The following is a 16,568-nucleotide window of genomic DNA, read 5'->3' as shown; positions in this document are numbered from 1 at the left end:
GTTGGTCACTCAGTCGCTATGAGGTAAAGGGGGAATTTTACAACTCCCTACACACCCCCTGGAGTGGGCTGGTAGGTTTGGGCAAAATTAGGCATTATGGAATCAGCACTGTGCCCATCACCTACCTGTTGCCACTGGTATTTTACCTGAAAACCATCCTGGTCCCAACAAAACACTGGAGTTAACTGGGTGTCCGGAAACTTGGCTTCGGTTGTCCCAGCAGCAGTCACTAATCTCAGGCATGCTGCTGGGATGAGAGCGCTGCCAGCAATTTGATTGGTCAACAGCTTTTGAAGGCAGGACTTCTTCCCCAGTGGTGGGGGCAGAAGTCTTGCCCTGAGCCAATTAACAGGCAACAGCCATAAAATTGGTTCTGGGGTGACCCAGACACACAACTGTGAAGACACCCCAACTGTTAAGCCGGTAGCAGGACCTCTAGGTAAAAATGAGCCCACAGTCTCAGTCTCCTCACCACCGCAAAAGTATCTGGTATCCTAGGCTTCACCCTGAGCAGAATGTGGATGAGGTCGGAACTTCACAGTGTGCATACCACAGGCACAAATCTGTACACAGCAGAATGTGATGGAATTCCCACTTACCATGCCTCCAGGGTTGGCGCATTGTGGCCTTGCCATACGCATTGCCGCAACATTAAACAGACTCAACGGCAGTGAGCATTTTGCATATTCAGTTTTAATTGGTTTCACAGAAACACCAGATATTTACATACACTCATCAAAAACCACCAGCACAAACTGATTTTCAGTGTCACAGTAGATAATTGTAATGTGCATAGCTCCATGCTAACCATTGCGTACACTGTATACACAACGTCCTCAGCAAATAACCATCGTACATAGAAAACGTAGCAGTAAATAGGTAACACCAAGTTTCACACACACACCCTCACACACACACACACACACAGATACAATACATACACACACACACGCACGCACACAAAATCTTTCGTTTTTACACATACAAGGGAAAGCAGTAGACAGCTAGGCAGTTTCATACTGTTGAACCTCAAACACAATGTCTGCAGAACAGAGAGGGTCCTGCTCCCAGGCACTCATTTCAGTGGGAGGGAATCACTGGAATGGGGCCTGGTCAAAGCCACAACACTCTTGAGGACAGTTGATGGAAGACTTCAAAGTACACTGTAAAAAAAACACACACTTAAAGGAAGAATTTTACAGCTAGCAATATCTGAATTTAAAGTACATTCACATACAAAAAGAGAGAAGGAAAAATGAGTAAGTTCTTGGTCACTGCGCCCACTCTGTTGATACTCACGCTTCAGGCTCATAATCTTGGTAGTCATCCTGTGAAGAGTGGAAACAGAAAAAAAATATCAATTTGCATTAAACATTTCCTACCTTTTCTTTCTGCCTCAGGATTTGCCCGACAGATAGCGCCCCTGTATGGTAAACAGCCACACCCAGAAGTGTGTTTTTTTACCAGGGATTGGTCCCAAGCACTTACCCAGTTACAGTGGGTGGCTCCAAGTGTCACCCCTTTGCATTTCATCAGTTTGTTAGGCTAGTGAGGCTAGCCGAGGGATAATGGTCGAACACTTGGAGTGTTCGAGGCCTCAAACCAAACAATTTTCCACATCATTGCTGCTGAGCAGACAGATGACAATTTGGCAGGAGCGTTTCCTATTCCTTGTTTGGAGTACAGGTTTGTTTCTTGTATTTGGTCTTGGAATGTGGGCATTACTGTCAAGGCCAACCTTTGTTGCCCATCCCTAATTGCCCTTGAGAAGGTGGTGGTGGGCTGCCTTCTTGAACCGCTGCAGTGCACATCCACAGTGCTGTTAGGAAGGGAGTTCCAGGATTTTGATGCAGCGACAGTGAAGGAACAGCGATATATTTCCAATTCAGGATGGTGTGCAGTTTGGAGGGAAAACTTGCAGCTGGTGGTGTCACCATGTGTCTGCTATCCTTGTCCTTCTAGGTGGTAGTGTTCGCAGTTTGGAGGGTGTTGTTGAAGGAATCTTGGTGAGTTGCTGCAGTGCATCTTGTAGATAGTACACACTGCTGCCACTATGTGCTGGTGAGGGAGGGAGTGAATATTTCAAGTGTTGGATGGGGTGCCAATCAAGCAGACTGCTTTGTCCTGGATGGTGTCAAGCTTGAGTGTCATTGGAGCTGTGCTCATTCAAGCAATTCGAGATTATTCCATCACAGTCATGACTTGTAGATGGTGAACAGGCTTCAGGGAGTCAAGAGATGAGTTACTCGCCACAGAATTCCCACCCTCAGCCTTGCTCTTGTAGTCACAAAGTTCACTGGTGCCTCTAGTTCCTCACTTGAGTGACCACGTACGAGTTCAGGGAGAGAATTTTCTCCCTGTCAGGCGGGCTGGTCGGGAGCGGGTGTTCACGGAGCCCATCGCTGCCCACGATCGGCTGGGCACCGCCATTTTACATGGCGGGCCAATTAAAGCTCAGCGTGTGGGGGGAGGAGGGAGAGTCGGGGCCAGCGCCCTTTTGCACATGTGTGTGAAAGAGTGCAGAAATCTCCCTGCGGCTCGGAGCTGCCTCAGGGAGATTAACTTCAGATTTAAAGGTTAAAATAAAGAAGGTTGATAATCATTTACACATGTTCCTTCATGTGACAGCGTCATGTGAGCTGCGACATGTTTATGAGATGTTTAAAAAATTTTTATTAATGTAATAAACCCTTCATGAAACCTCATCCCGCCCGTGGATGAGATTCCATGATAAATGCGAAGGCTGCCTGGGTTCTTTGCTTGCCCGCTAACCTTAAGGTTGGACGGACAGCTCTGTCAGATTGGTTAATTACTTTATTAATGGCCACAGCAGGCCTTTGACAGTTTGGCAGGCGCTCAGACCGACTCCGGTGCGTGTCCATCGAATGAAAGATTGGAATGACGCGCGGTGACATCAGGACGCACGCCCAACATCACCACGCATCATTTTACGCGTCGGTGTGCAGAACCCGCCCAACCCCCGCACACTGAGCAGAAGATTCTGCCTCAGGAATTGAGAATGAATTTCAACATTGAGCCCAATCCTTGACCTTTCACCTTCCCAGCAGACATCATTAGATAGTGACCAAAACTGACAACCTGGTTGATTTTTAATCTCTATTGCCAGGCCAATTATCAAATAGCAGTTACTGCTTGTCTGAATTCAGCTGACTTAACATAGACTGGATAATTGAACCTGGCACCATCTGGTCTATATAGTCTCCAAGGATTACATAGAATTTACAGCACAGTAATAGGCCATTTGGAACAACTGTTCTTTGCCGATGTTTATAGCCTATACAAGCTTACTCCCATTCTAATTATTTCTTATTAACCGGCTCTATTATCAGTCTATTCCCTGCTCTCTCTCATATTTGCAAAAGCCTCCACTAAAATGCCTCAGTGTTATCTCTTTGAAATGCACCATGTTGCAAGCAGTATCCAGATCCTTTGCACACTGTGTTAAGAAATTCTTCCTAAATTATTCCATTAATCTGTTAGTTGCCATCTTATATATATTCTCCTTGTTCTGAACCCATTTACAAGTGGAAACAGTTTCTCCACATCTACCTTATCGAGTTACTATTGTTACAAATGTGAGGTTTTATAAGATTGTTCTGTTTCGGGACTGTGCCTTTAACTTAGGGAAAAATGAAGGAATGAAGGGTTATGTGACCTGTTCTGAATTTTGATGACAGCAAGACTGGATGGTTTGGTTATTTAAGATTAAAAGGGGATCCAGGTTGTTTTACATGTAAGAAAGTGCAAGGCGTTCAAGGCTGTAGACAATGACAAAAGCATTTGCACTGATGGGGGATAGACTGTTAGTCTCCAAAGTCTCAGGAAGGTTTTAGGAATGTCAGGTTTTGTAAACAGTTACATTTTAAACAGTCTGTTGAATTTCAAGATAGAATGAAGTTAGGAGACTAAAGGATAGTTAATTAGCATTTCTACCTGGATACAAGGCCCATGTAATTCACATTGTCATGGAGATGGGCTTTGAGAGGGTAAGAGTCTATAGGAAGCCATTGTAGAATCGGGTAACATGTTTTCCTAAAAAAATCACATAGACAGGTTCAGTCTGCAAGAGGCTGAGGGGGAGTGGGGGGAGTGAGAGAGATAGAGAGAGAGAGAGGAGGGGTGTGGGGGGAAGAGAAAGAGAGTATTCACCGTGCAAGAACATGGGTGGGAGCTTGTGCTTGGATTGAAGAGACCAAGGTCACGAAGGTTTAAACAAAGCTGAAAGATTTGCCTAGCTTTGGCTAGAGGGAGGGATCGCCCGAGTAATGCACACCATGAAAGTCAGTTTGAGGAGTAAAAATTATCTGACAGGGCCGAGTGGCCTATTCCTGCTCCTAATTAGTATGGTTGTAAAAGGAAAAAGCTAAGAATCACTTTAGACCGGTTCTTGGCGAATGAAGTGTCCACTTAAGGTTCAGAGTAAAGAATAACCACAGAGGAAGATGTTTGATAATTTTAAATGTTAAACGGTGATCTTTTCTGCAGTTTAGAGTATAAGCTACCAACTTAAATACTGGTTAGTTAATGTTGCCTTTAGATTGTGATAGTGTTGCAGTAAAGTTCTTAAAATTTGAAATCTTGTCGAACAATTGCTTTAAGCTAGTCACTGGGAGTTCAAAATTCTTTTAAAAAGTCATCGGTCTCTATGGAGATCGTTACATCATGCATCTCCTCACTATCCAATCTCATGCAAAGAACTGTCACTTAAGCAATATGTTCTCGGGCTGTCTCTGTCCATAAGACCATAAGACATAGGAGCAGAAATTAGGCCATTCGGCCCATCGAGTCTGCTCTGCCATTCAATCATGGCTGATAAGTTTCTCAACACCATTCTCCCGCCTTCTCCCCGTAACCTTTGATCCCCTTACTAATCAAGAACCTATCTATCTCGCACTTAAATACGCTCAATGACCTGGCCTCCACAGCCTTCTGTGGCAATGAATTCCATAGATTCACCATTCTCTGGCTAAAGAAGTTTCTCCTCATCTCTGTTCTAAAAGGTTTTCCCTTTATTCTGAGGCTGTGCCCTTGGGTCCTAGGCTCTTCTACTAATGGAAACATCTTCCCCACGTCCACTCTAACCAGGCCTTTCAGTATTCTGTAAGTTTCAATTAGATCCCCCCTCATCCTCATCCTTCTAAACTCCATCGAGTAGAGACCCAGAGTCCTCAAATGTTCCTCATATGTTAAGCCTTTCATTCCTGGGATCATTCTCGTGAACCTCCTCTGGACCCTCTCCAGGGCCAGCACATCCTTCCTGAGATACAAGGCCCAGAATTGCTTACAATATTCTAAATGTGATCTGACCAGAGCTTTATAAAGCCTCAGCAGCACATCCCTGCTTTTATATTCTAGTCCTCTCGAAATAAATGCCAACATTGCATTTGCCTTCTTAACTACCGACTCAACCTGCAAGTTAATCTTAAGAGAATCCTAGACTAGGACTCCCAAGTTCCTTTGCACTCCAGATTTCTGAATTCTCTCCCCATTTAGAAAATAGTCTATGCCTTTATTCTTCCTACCAAAGTGCATGACCTCACACTTCCCCACGTTGTATTCCATCTGCTGCTTCTTTGCCCATTCTCCTAACCTGTCCAAATCCTTCTGCAGCCTCCCCGCCTCCTCAATACTACCTATCCCTCCACTTATCTTTGTATCATCTGCAAACTTAGCCAGGATGCCCTCAATTCCTTGATCTAGATCATTAATGTATAAAGTGAAAAGTTGTGGTCCCGACACTGACCCCTGAGGAACTCCACTAGTCACTGGCCGCCATCCTGAGAAGGACCCCCTTATCCCCACTCTCTGCCTCCTGCCAGACAGCCAATCTTCTATCCATGCTAGTACCTTGCCTCTAACACCATGGGTTCTTATCTTACTGAGCAGCCTCCTGTGCGGCACCTTGTCAAAGGCCTTCTGGAAGTCCAAGTAGATAACATCCATTAGCTCTCCTTTGCCTAACCTACTCGTCACCTCCTCAAAGAATTCTAACAGATTTGTCAGGCATGACCTCCACTTGATGAAACCATGCTGACTTTGCTCTATTTTACCATGCACTTCCAAGTATTCTGAAATCTCATCCTTAATAATGGACTCTAAAATCTTACCAACGACCGAGGTCAGGCTAATTGGCCTGTAATTTCCCGTCTTTTGCCTCACTCCCTCTTAAACAGGGGGGTTACATTAGCGATTTTCCAGTCCTCTGGGACCCTCCCTGATTCCAGTGATTCCTGAAAGATCACCACTAATACCTCCACTATCTCTTCAGCTATCTCCTTCAGAACACTGGGGTGTAATCCATCTGGCCCAGGTGATTTATCCACCTTCAGACCTTTCAGTTTTCCTAGCACCTTCTCCTTGGTAATGGCCACCATACTCACCTCTGCCCTCCGACTCTCTTGAACTTTGGGGATGTCACTCGTGTCTTCCACTGCGCAGACTGAAGCAAAGTACCTATTCAATTCCTCCGCCATTTCTTTGTTCCCCACTACTACTTCTCCAGCATCATTTTCCAGTGGCCCAATGTCCACATTTGCCTCTCTCTTACCCTTTATATATCTAAAAACATTCTTGCAATCTTCTTTTATATTACTGGCTAGTTTACCCTCATATTTAATCTTCTCCCTCCTTATTTCTTTTTTAGTTGTCCTCTGTTGGTCTTTGTAGGCTTCCCAATCCCCTGGTTTCCCACTGCTCTTCGCCACATTGTATGCTTTCTCTTTAGCTTTTATGCTGTCCCGGACTTCCCTTGTCAGCCATGGTTGCCTCGTCCTCCCTTTAGTATGCTTCTTCTTCCTCGGGATGAATTTTTGCTGTGTCTCCCAAATTACTCCCAGAAACTCCTGCCATTGCTGTTCCGCTGTCTTTCCTGCTAGGCTCATCTCCCAGTCAATTCTGGCCAGCTCCTCCCTCATGCCTCTGTAGTTGCCTTTATTCAACTGTAATACCGTTACATCTGATTCCAGCATTTTTCTCTCAAATTGCAGGGTGAATTCTCTCATATTATGGTCACTTCCTCCTAAGGGTTCCTTCACCTTAAGCTCCCTTACCAAATCTGCCTCATTACACCTCACCAAATCTAGAATTGCCTGTTCCCTAGTGGGTTCCACCACAAGCTGCTCCAAAAAGCCATCTCGTAGACATTCTACAAATTCCTTTTCTTGGGATCCACTACCAACCTGATTTTCCCAGTCTACCTGCATATTGAAATCCCCCATGATCACTGTAACCTTGCCTTTCTTACACGCCTTTTCTATCTCCTGGTGTATCTTGTGCCCCACATCCTGACTCCTGTTCGGAGGCCTGTACATAACTCCCATTATGGTTTTTTTTACCTTTGCGGTTCCTCAACTCCAGCCAAACAGATTCTACATCATCTGACCCTACGTCATTTCTTGGTGTCGATTTAATTTCATTTCTTACTAACAAAGCAACCCCACCCCCTCTGCCAACCTGCCTATCTTTTCGATAGGATGTATATCCTTGGATATTTAGCTCCCAGTCCTGATCCCCTTTCAGCCATGTCTCCATGATGCCCACCACATCATACCTGCCAATTTCAATCTGCGCCACAAGCTCATTTAACTTATTTCGTACACAGCACGCATTCAGATACAACACCTTCAGTCCTGTATTTCTCGTCCCTTTTCTCATTGTCGTCCCTTTATCTGATGTGCTTGAAGTTAGATTCCTAACCCTTTCCAAACACTCTGTCCTATTTTCCTATCCTGTCTTTGCAATTGTACCCAAGTCTATAAGAGAGGACAAGAGGAACGTGTATTACAAAAAGTAATTGCAAAATTAAAAGAAAATTGAAGTCACTGCACAGGACTTCTCAATGTTTACACTCTTGTTCTTGGCACTGCTACTTAAACAACCAAGAGAAAGTACGTTTGAACAATAGAATGCCCTCTGAACTTTCCCTCAGGGATATGTGGTCATCTGTCACAATCACTTGAAGTTTAGTCCTGCAGCTTATGGTGCCATTTGTAACCTCATCACTGGATTCCTGACATGTAATTCAAAAATCTATCCAGCAGCATACATTTAAGTGTGCATGAGTCTCTTCTGGAAGGTTGTTTAAACTGCTCCATTCTAAATAACCCACAACGAGAGCAATTTCATGAGCTTACCCCAGGGGCTGCTGCGAAGGCCTCAGCATCAGGATCTATTTGCAATGCCTCTGTGTTGTCCATCACACCTTCCTGAGGGAAAAGATCCTCATCCTGTCAACAGAATAAGCCACCATCAATACTGTTGTATTCAATCCTGAGCTACCAGGAGCGACTGTTGTAACCATGTAGGGTGCTTTTGTAGCAGATGGTTCTGGATTTCAGTGGATTTGGCCCTGTTTTTATATCAGATGCTCTTAGGTCTGGTATGTTAAAGCTCACATGGTTAGCAACACCACGGCCCAGCCTGAGGCAAAAGGTCTGTTCATCGTGGGCACCCCCTGACAAATCTGGAGATGATTCAAAAATGAATGGTTTCAAAACCAACTCATTACAGACTAGACAGTTCCCAATGGTCATGCCAAGGTTATTCCCAGATTGGCGAATGTGCCCAGGAACAAAGGTCCTATCGGACCTTTCCTGTATCCTCTAGCGCCACCTGTGGGCGAGCCGGGGGACATAGTCTGTTTCTGGTATAACTGGCTTCCGCCAGTGGCCACCCTATAATGTGTGCCTGGGCACAAGAACCAAATATTCCTTCTGTGCTCATTGTATACTGTTGAAGAGATTAGGTTAGAGAAATAAGGACAGAAAATGCTGGAAAAACTCAGCAGGTCTGACAGCATCTATGGGGAGAGAAACAGAGTTAACATTTCGAGTCCATATGACTCTTCTTCAGAGCTAAAGAGAAGTAGAAAGTGATGGAATTTATACTGTTTAAGTTGGGGGGGTGGCTAAGGAGAGATTGATAAAGATGTCATGGAAACAAGACAAAGGGATTGTTAATGGTATTGGTAAGGGCTGAAGAAGGTGCTGATACTGGCATAAAGGTAAGAAAGAAGAATGTGTGAATAGCAGAACAAGAGTCAGCACTCTGTGAAAGAACAACATGGAACAAGAGACAGATGGCCCTTTTGAGGGCCCCTTTATCCCTTTCTTTATCTTTTATCTCCCAAGCACCACCCCTCCCCCCACCCCACCCCCACAAGGGCCATCTCTCCCTAGCCCCCACCAATCGCTGACCTTCTATCCTGCTTTACCTGCTCCACCTCCCTTAAACAGTTTAAATTCCATCACTTTCTACTTCTCTTTAGCTCTGAAGAAGAGTCATACGGACTCGAAACGTTAACTCTGTTCCTCTCTCCACAGATGCTGTTAGGCCTGCTGAGTTTTCCCAGCATTTTCTGGTTTTTAATTTCAGATTTCCAGCATCTGCAGTGTTCTGCTTTTATCTTAGGTTAGAGAAACCCTGCAGTGAGATGAATGCTCCTACCAATAACTTTTAACAATAAAATTATAAAACCAGTACAGCAACTTTTCTTCTCTCATTCTTCTCTTGCTGGTCCTGCTTTCCCACCACTTTCTTGCGCCCATCCTGTTCCCATTTCTATTGCACCGCCCATAGGAGCCTAAATTGGGTGTTCAGGCCCTGGGCCTGGGATGTTGTTTCATTAGACGTCTGTGACAAAACTGGACACTAGCCCCAGAAAACCATGTCCTTTGCTTTGAGTCATGTCTCCAAAGGGAACCTATCAACCCTTCACTGGTCGATAGCTCCATTACTGCTACACTATGGAAGTAATGGAAATCTGGAACCCTCTTCTCTAAGAAAGCAGTTGAGGTTAGGTCAACTGTAATTTTAAAGACTGATACCAATGTACTTTTATTAGTTAGTGTATTAAGGGATGTGGGACCAAAGCAGAAAATGGAGTTAAGATACAAATCAATTCTGATCCAATTGTATAGTGATACAGGTTTGAGGGGCTGAATGGCCTCCTTCTGTTTCTATGCTTTTCACATGTGATAGGTTCCCTTTGGAGACATGACTCAAAGCAAAGGACATGGTTTTCTGGGGCTAGTGTCCAGTTTTGTCACAGACTTTTCACATGTTGCTGTCTGCTATTCACAGAATCTGGTGAAATGCACAATTGTGGCATTGACAGGAGGCTGAGGAGCTGGTAAATCAGTTGTCAAGCTGTCCATTAAGCAGCAAGATTCTGGTTAGGAATGGTAAAATGATGGAGAGTAGTCAGGAAGGCAAGAGCAGTTGGCAAGATATCAGTCAATTGACACTGGGTAATGAGTAAGCAGCACAATTGGCAGATTGCCTGGCTTTGGCAGCAGGAAGCACATGGATGGGACAGGAATGATCTGCCAGTTAGTCACCATCTCAACTGCATTAATCATCTAGCAAGAAATTGGATACTTAATTTATAATTATGTATCCACTTTTATTTCCCTTCCCACCCAAAAAAGTGCCTGCACCTCATGCAAGGCCTGCGCAAGGGTACTAGGTACCTCAGTGAACCTTCAGCCTTGCGCCTCTGCACCATCCTACCGCCCCCCCCCCCCCCAATTAACTGTCGAAAATGAATATTGTGCATTAGAATGAATAAAAATTCTGTGTTTCTGATTATGGTTTATTTTACAAGTAAAAGGAGAATATTATGATGCTGATTGTACATTCTCATTGTTCTAAACTTTTCACAGGACATGTACTAGCAGAAATGCACATTGTAATGAGTAATGCAGCTCACACGATGTAATGCTGTGTGTTCAAGCAACAGTTCCTCGATTTTAAGTGCTATTTACACAATCAATCATCATTACGATGGAGTGGGCCTGATTAAATTATGTTCTTATATATTGTTTACTGGTTCACAGTTTTGGGTCCAGATGACACACAACTAAATTATATTTATTATTGTGTTTATATTGCAGAGACAGGTGTACTGGAAGGAGCTGTGCAACGTGTTCTGGCGATTTGGTGCTCTGGAATTCCCTCCGTCTATTCTTTAGATTACACTTGTTCTAGGGTTGCCACCAGTCCATTCCGGCTAATCTAAAGATCAAAGGACCTGGTTGAATCTTGCAGACAGTACTGGATTCTGTGATCTTGCACATGTATTTCTCCCATTCATTGGAAGGTGGTCCAATAGATACTTTAATGGAACAAGGCCAATTATTCACCAAACTGCTTGACATATGACTGAACAGAGGAAAAAGCCAAATTGCTTAAACTCTGTCAAAGATTGTCTCAACGAGCTGCCAATCAAAACTGCTACCCTCTCACTTCGTGGAGTTGAGGCCATAGCAACATATTGGTTGGAATTTAATGCCCTCCCACGTGGCGAGTTTGGTGGTGGAGGGGGCATTTAATCAGGTGGGAGGGTGGTGGGTGGGGACCAAAAAGGCAGGTTTGCATTTATTTGGTGTTCTCACAACCAGTGGACATCTCAAAGCACTTTACAACCATTGAAGTTCTTATTAAAGTCTGGTCACTGTAGTTATGGAGAAACAGGCAGCCAATATACACACAGCAAACTCATCCAAACAACAATGTGATAACAGCCAGATAATCTGTTTATGTCACGTTGAGGGATAAACATTGGCCAGGACGCCAGAGATAACTCCTTTTTTATAGCTTTTTTTTCAAAATTGTACCATGGAACCTTTTACATCCACCCTAGGAGGCAGATGGGACTTTGGTTTAAAATCTCTGAATGATGGCACTCCCTCACTACTGCACTGGAGTGCCAGCTTAGTTTTTTGCACTCAAGCCCTGGAGTGGGATTTGAACGTTGTACCTGGAACGCAGTGACACCAAGGCAAGAGCGCAACCAACTCAGCCACTGTTGACAGTCTGTGGGGCATGGAGGAGTCATACCAACACTAAGCTCTATCTAACATGTACTTTCACAGAATCACAGACTCTTAATGGCACAGGAGGAGGCCATTTGGCCCATCACATCTGCACCGGCTCTCCAAATGAGCATTGTGACTTAGTTCCATTGCCCTGCCTTTTCCCCATTCCCTTGCACATCACTTCTAGCCAAATTGATTCTGTCCTTGAACCCTCTGGGACATCCTCTTTCTCCAGCACGGCAATGCTCTCCTTAACCAATACCACCACCTCTCCTCCTTTCCTATCTTTTCTGAACACCTTGTACCCGGGAATATTTAACATCGAGTTCTACCCTTCCGTGAGCTAGGTCTCTGTTATCGCCACAACATCATATTTCCACATGGCAATCTGCACCTGTAACTCCCCAAACTTATTTACTATACTCCGTGCTTTCACGTACATGCATAGTAACCCTGATTTAGATTTTATTACTTTCACCCTAACCCCGACTTTACCTATTAACTTTCTATTTTCTATTCTAGTGCTGTCAGCCCCTCCCAGTATTTTGTGCACCTGGTATTCCTCTGGAATATATTTTCTTGGTTCCTACACCCCTGCCGAGTTAGTTTATAGCCCTCCCAACAGCACTAGCAAAATGCCCCACAAGGAACACAGTCCTGGCTCTGTCCAGGTGCAACCCAGCTTCTACAGGTGCCATCTATCCCAGAGCCAGTTCCAGTGTCCCAGGAATCTTAAGCCATCCCTCCTCATCTTTCCAGCCAAGCATTCATCTGCCTTATCCTCACGGTGGCGCTGACAACAATCCGGAGATTACTACATTGGAGGCCCTGCTTGCTAATTTTCTACCTAGCTCCCTAAATCCTGAATGCAGGATCACATCCCCCTTCCTACCTAAGTCATTGGTACCAAAGTAGACCACAACCTCTGGCTGATCACCCTCCCCCAAAAGAATATCCTGCAGTTGCTCTGTGATTTCCTTGACCCTGGGATGCCACATACCATCCTGGAATCATGTCTACGGCCAAAGAAACACCTGCCTGTTCCCCTAAGCAATGAATTCCCTATCACTATAGCTCTTCCTTTCTTCTTCTTCTTCCCCTTCTGTACAGTGGAGCCGCTCATGGTGCCACAAATCTGCTCTGACTGCACTCATCTTTGACCCAGTGCTCTCACCAGTTTCCAAACCGGAAACTGATTTGTGAGCGGGACCCCAGGGGAATCCTGCACTACCTGCCTACTTCTCTTGGACTGCCTGGTGGTCACCTATTCTCTCTCTGTCTCCAGGCGCTTAAGCTGTGGCGTGACCACCTATCTGAACATGCTATCCATGTAGTTCTCAGCCTCGCAGATGCACCTCAGTGACTCTATCTGCTGCTCAAGCTCCGAAACCTGGAGCTCATGTTTCTGCAGCTGACAACACTTCCTGCACATGTGGTCAACTAGGACACCGGCAGCGTCCATGACTTTGCACTTATTACAGCACAAGCATTCCACTTGACTGAGCTGCCCTGCCGTGTCTTAACTCTACTTCCCTTATATTAACTTTATCCTACTTTGGATTATTCATATTATTTTATTACATAGAAGAAATGCACATTACAATGAGTAATGCAGCTCACACAATGTAAAAACAAAAAAACTGCGGATGCTGGAAATCCAAAACAAAAACAGAATTACCTGGAAAAACTCAGCAGGTCTGGCAGCATCGGCGGAGAAGAAAAGAGTTGACGTTTCGAGTCCTCATGACCCTTCGACAGAACTTGAGTTCGAGTCCAAGAAAGAGTTGCACACCTTAAACCAGCTTATATTTCAACTCTTTCTTGGACTCGAACTCAAGTTCTGTCGAAGGGTCATGAGGACTCGAAACGTCAACTCTTTTCTTCTCCGCCGATGCTGCCAGACCTGCTGAGTTTTTCCAGGTAATTCTGTTTTTGTTTCACACAATGTAATACTGTGTGTCATGCAACAGTTACTAGATGATTTTACACGCTATTGACACAATCAATCATAATTACAATGGAGTGGGCTAGATTAAATTATGTTCTTTGATATTATTTACTGGTTTGCAGTTTTGGAATAGTCATGTACAGGTGTAAATTTGTAAAACTGTTGCATAAACAGAATGAGGAATATAATATGAAATTTTGGGAAAGATTGTAATATAAATACATGGCAATCTATATATATGTCAGTATATGGGGATGTATATCAGTAGATCTAGACCATTCATTCCCATTGCGGAAGTCTGCACACTTAAGAGGTTTCATGAATAGTTCATTCAGTTTTTTGCTGCCACCACCCCCCCACCCTTTACCGCTCACCACCCCGCCCCCAAATTTTGTTGCTCTAGGCGACCGCCTAGTTTGCCCCATGGTTGCACCAGCCCTGACCACATAGGCTGCAGCAGTTCAAGAAGGTTGCCCACCACTATCTTCTCACAGGCAATTAGAGATGGAGAATAAATGTCGGCCTTGTCAATGATGCTTATATCCCATGAATCAATTTCTAAAAAGACATTTGCCCTACAGTCCTCACTGAAGTGACCTTTCTTCTTGTATAAACCTACACCGTGTCATTTGTCAGCTCCTGGGCCACGTATGGAATTAAGATGAAACCCGATCCCATCATTGCTAGATGCCCATGCAGAAACTGTTGTGTTTTGGATCTTTGACTTTGACAGAGTCACCGACCACTTCTGTAGGCGGATCTTGCATCCCCCATGATCTTGAGGGCATTTTATTCTTCCCAATATCTGGGTAAACAATACAGTAGTGGGCTCCCAAGGATCACAACAGAGAAACTGTTTACTTTACATTGACTACGTTGCTGCCACAGGTTCACCTCTCTTTGATCAGCCAGCTGAAATATTCTCTCTATCAGATCAAAACTAAGGTTCTAAGCTGACAGATATCAAAGCAAAATCCTGCAGATGCTGGAGATCTAAAATAAAAACAGAAAATGTTGGAAAAATCCAGCAGGTCAGGCAGCATCTGCAGGAGAGAGAAACAGAGTTAACATTTCAAGTCCAAATGACTCTACTTTGCAACTCTTTCGACGTTCCGAAGAGGAGTCATATTGGACTTGAGATGTTAACTCTGTTTCTTTCCCCCACAGATGCTGCCAGGTCTGCTGGTTTTTAAAAAAATCTAAACAGCCCGATGGTTTATTAAAATAGAACAGGTAAGTGAACAGTATAGCACATAAAACTGTGAGTTACATAGAAATTACAGCACAGGAATAGGCCATTCCATTCAATCAGCCCGTGCCTTTGGCGCACACAAGTCTCCTTCCCCTCTGTTTTATCTAGTTTGAATAGCATATTCTGCTATTTCTTTTTTTTCTCATGTGTTTATCTAGCTTTCCCTTAAATGTATCTTTCCTATTAGACTTAATTACTCCTTATGGTAGTGAGTTCCGCATTCTAACCGGTCTCTGCGTAAAGATATCAGTCTATCAATTTCCTATTGGCTATCTTATACTTTTGGCCCATAATTTTGGACTCCTCCACTAGAGGAAACATGTTGTCCACATAGTAAACATATTACTTTACTCTACCAAACCCCAACATAATCTTAAAGGTCCCTCAGCCTTCTCTCTTCTACAGAAAAGACACACAGCTGTTTCAGTCTTTCATGACAGTTATAACCTTTCAGTTCTTGAATCACCCTTGCAATTTTTTTCTGTACCTTGTAATTCTTTTCTGTACCATTGCCTGTGCCTCTATTTTCTTTTTATGTATAATATGGAGACCAGAACTTTGCACAGTACTCACATGTGGTCTAACTAGGGTTTGGTACACATTTAGCATAATTTCTCTCTTTTACAATTCTATTCTATCTCGCCAGAAATAAACAGCAGTGGGTTTTTTTTTAAGCATTTATTAGCCTACTTTTTGTGATTTGGGTACCCGTACCCTTAGATCCCTTTGCATCTCAACCCAATTTGACTCTTATTTTCCTGGGAATATGTGGCTTTGTAAGTCAACAAATGAAGGAAAACTCAAAAATTTGATGAAGAAACAGAGATCTGATGTCCCAGGTAAGCCCAACAATCCCTTCACAGAGCTCATTACATCTGTGGACCTCAGTCTGAAAATCTATGGGATATCCAAAACATACAATAGAACTCTAAATTTATAGACGTGTTGGAATAGAAGAGTTGGAATAGGGGATTAAATGGTTTATAATGAGGTATTCCATATAAGGACTACAGAAAAATGATGATTGATGGACAAGTAAGACTCTGCCCATTCCATACTTTCATATAAGTAGAATTATGACCAAGAAATTCACACTAAAAGGCTCACCCTCAGAGCTGCTCAGCATTAAAAGTTTATACTGAAAGAAACACCTCTGTACCAAAAGAGTTTCTTACAGTTGATAAAATGTAAAAGAATCCAATCTTTCAGAGTCAATGCCCTTTCAATTATAACCATAAACAACTGAGATTTGGCTGTCTGTTCATACAACCACAAGGGGGACGAAGTTTAATTAAAACCAATATAACGGAGACGTGATCTCCACATTAGAGAATATACTATCGAGATCACACAGCAAATAGAGGCTCAGAATACTTTAAATCATCGTTGATGTAAAGCATGCTGCTGTGGAAATTAAATACAGAATCTGATAGCTCCCTTAATTAGTAGAAATCACAGCAGGCTCCCAAGGACATCATTAATAACCTGTAAAGGTACAATAACGTCATTCTGTTATCTGCGGGTCACTGCA

At 43.7% G+C, this 16,568-nt stretch overlaps 1 protein-coding gene across 1 annotated transcript in view; it reads right to left on the bottom strand.

Moving 5' to 3' along the window:
- Positions 1-675: 675 nt before the first annotated feature.
- LOC121280884 (alpha-synuclein-like) overlaps positions 676-16,568 on the bottom strand; it is an 86,542-nt gene continuing 70,649 nt past the window's right edge. Inside the window, exons 5-7 of the mRNA XM_041193230.1 lie at positions 8,154-8,246; positions 1,300-1,328; positions 676-1,163 (exon numbers count right to left, since the gene is read on the bottom strand). Coding sequence (XP_041049164.1) covers positions 1,154-1,163; positions 1,300-1,328; positions 8,154-8,246 — 132 coding nt within the window. The 3' untranslated portion in view covers positions 676-1,153. The remainder of the gene's footprint in view (positions 1,164-1,299; positions 1,329-8,153; positions 8,247-16,568) is intronic.

Source organism: Carcharodon carcharias, chromosome 1 (genome assembly GCF_017639515.1).
Source record: "Carcharodon carcharias isolate sCarCar2 chromosome 1, sCarCar2.pri, whole genome shotgun sequence".
Lineage (NCBI taxonomy): Eukaryota > Metazoa > Chordata > Chondrichthyes > Lamniformes > Lamnidae > Carcharodon > Carcharodon carcharias.
The sequence above is the reverse complement of the archived record's forward strand: the minus strand, read 5'-3'. Positions and strand labels throughout refer to the sequence as shown.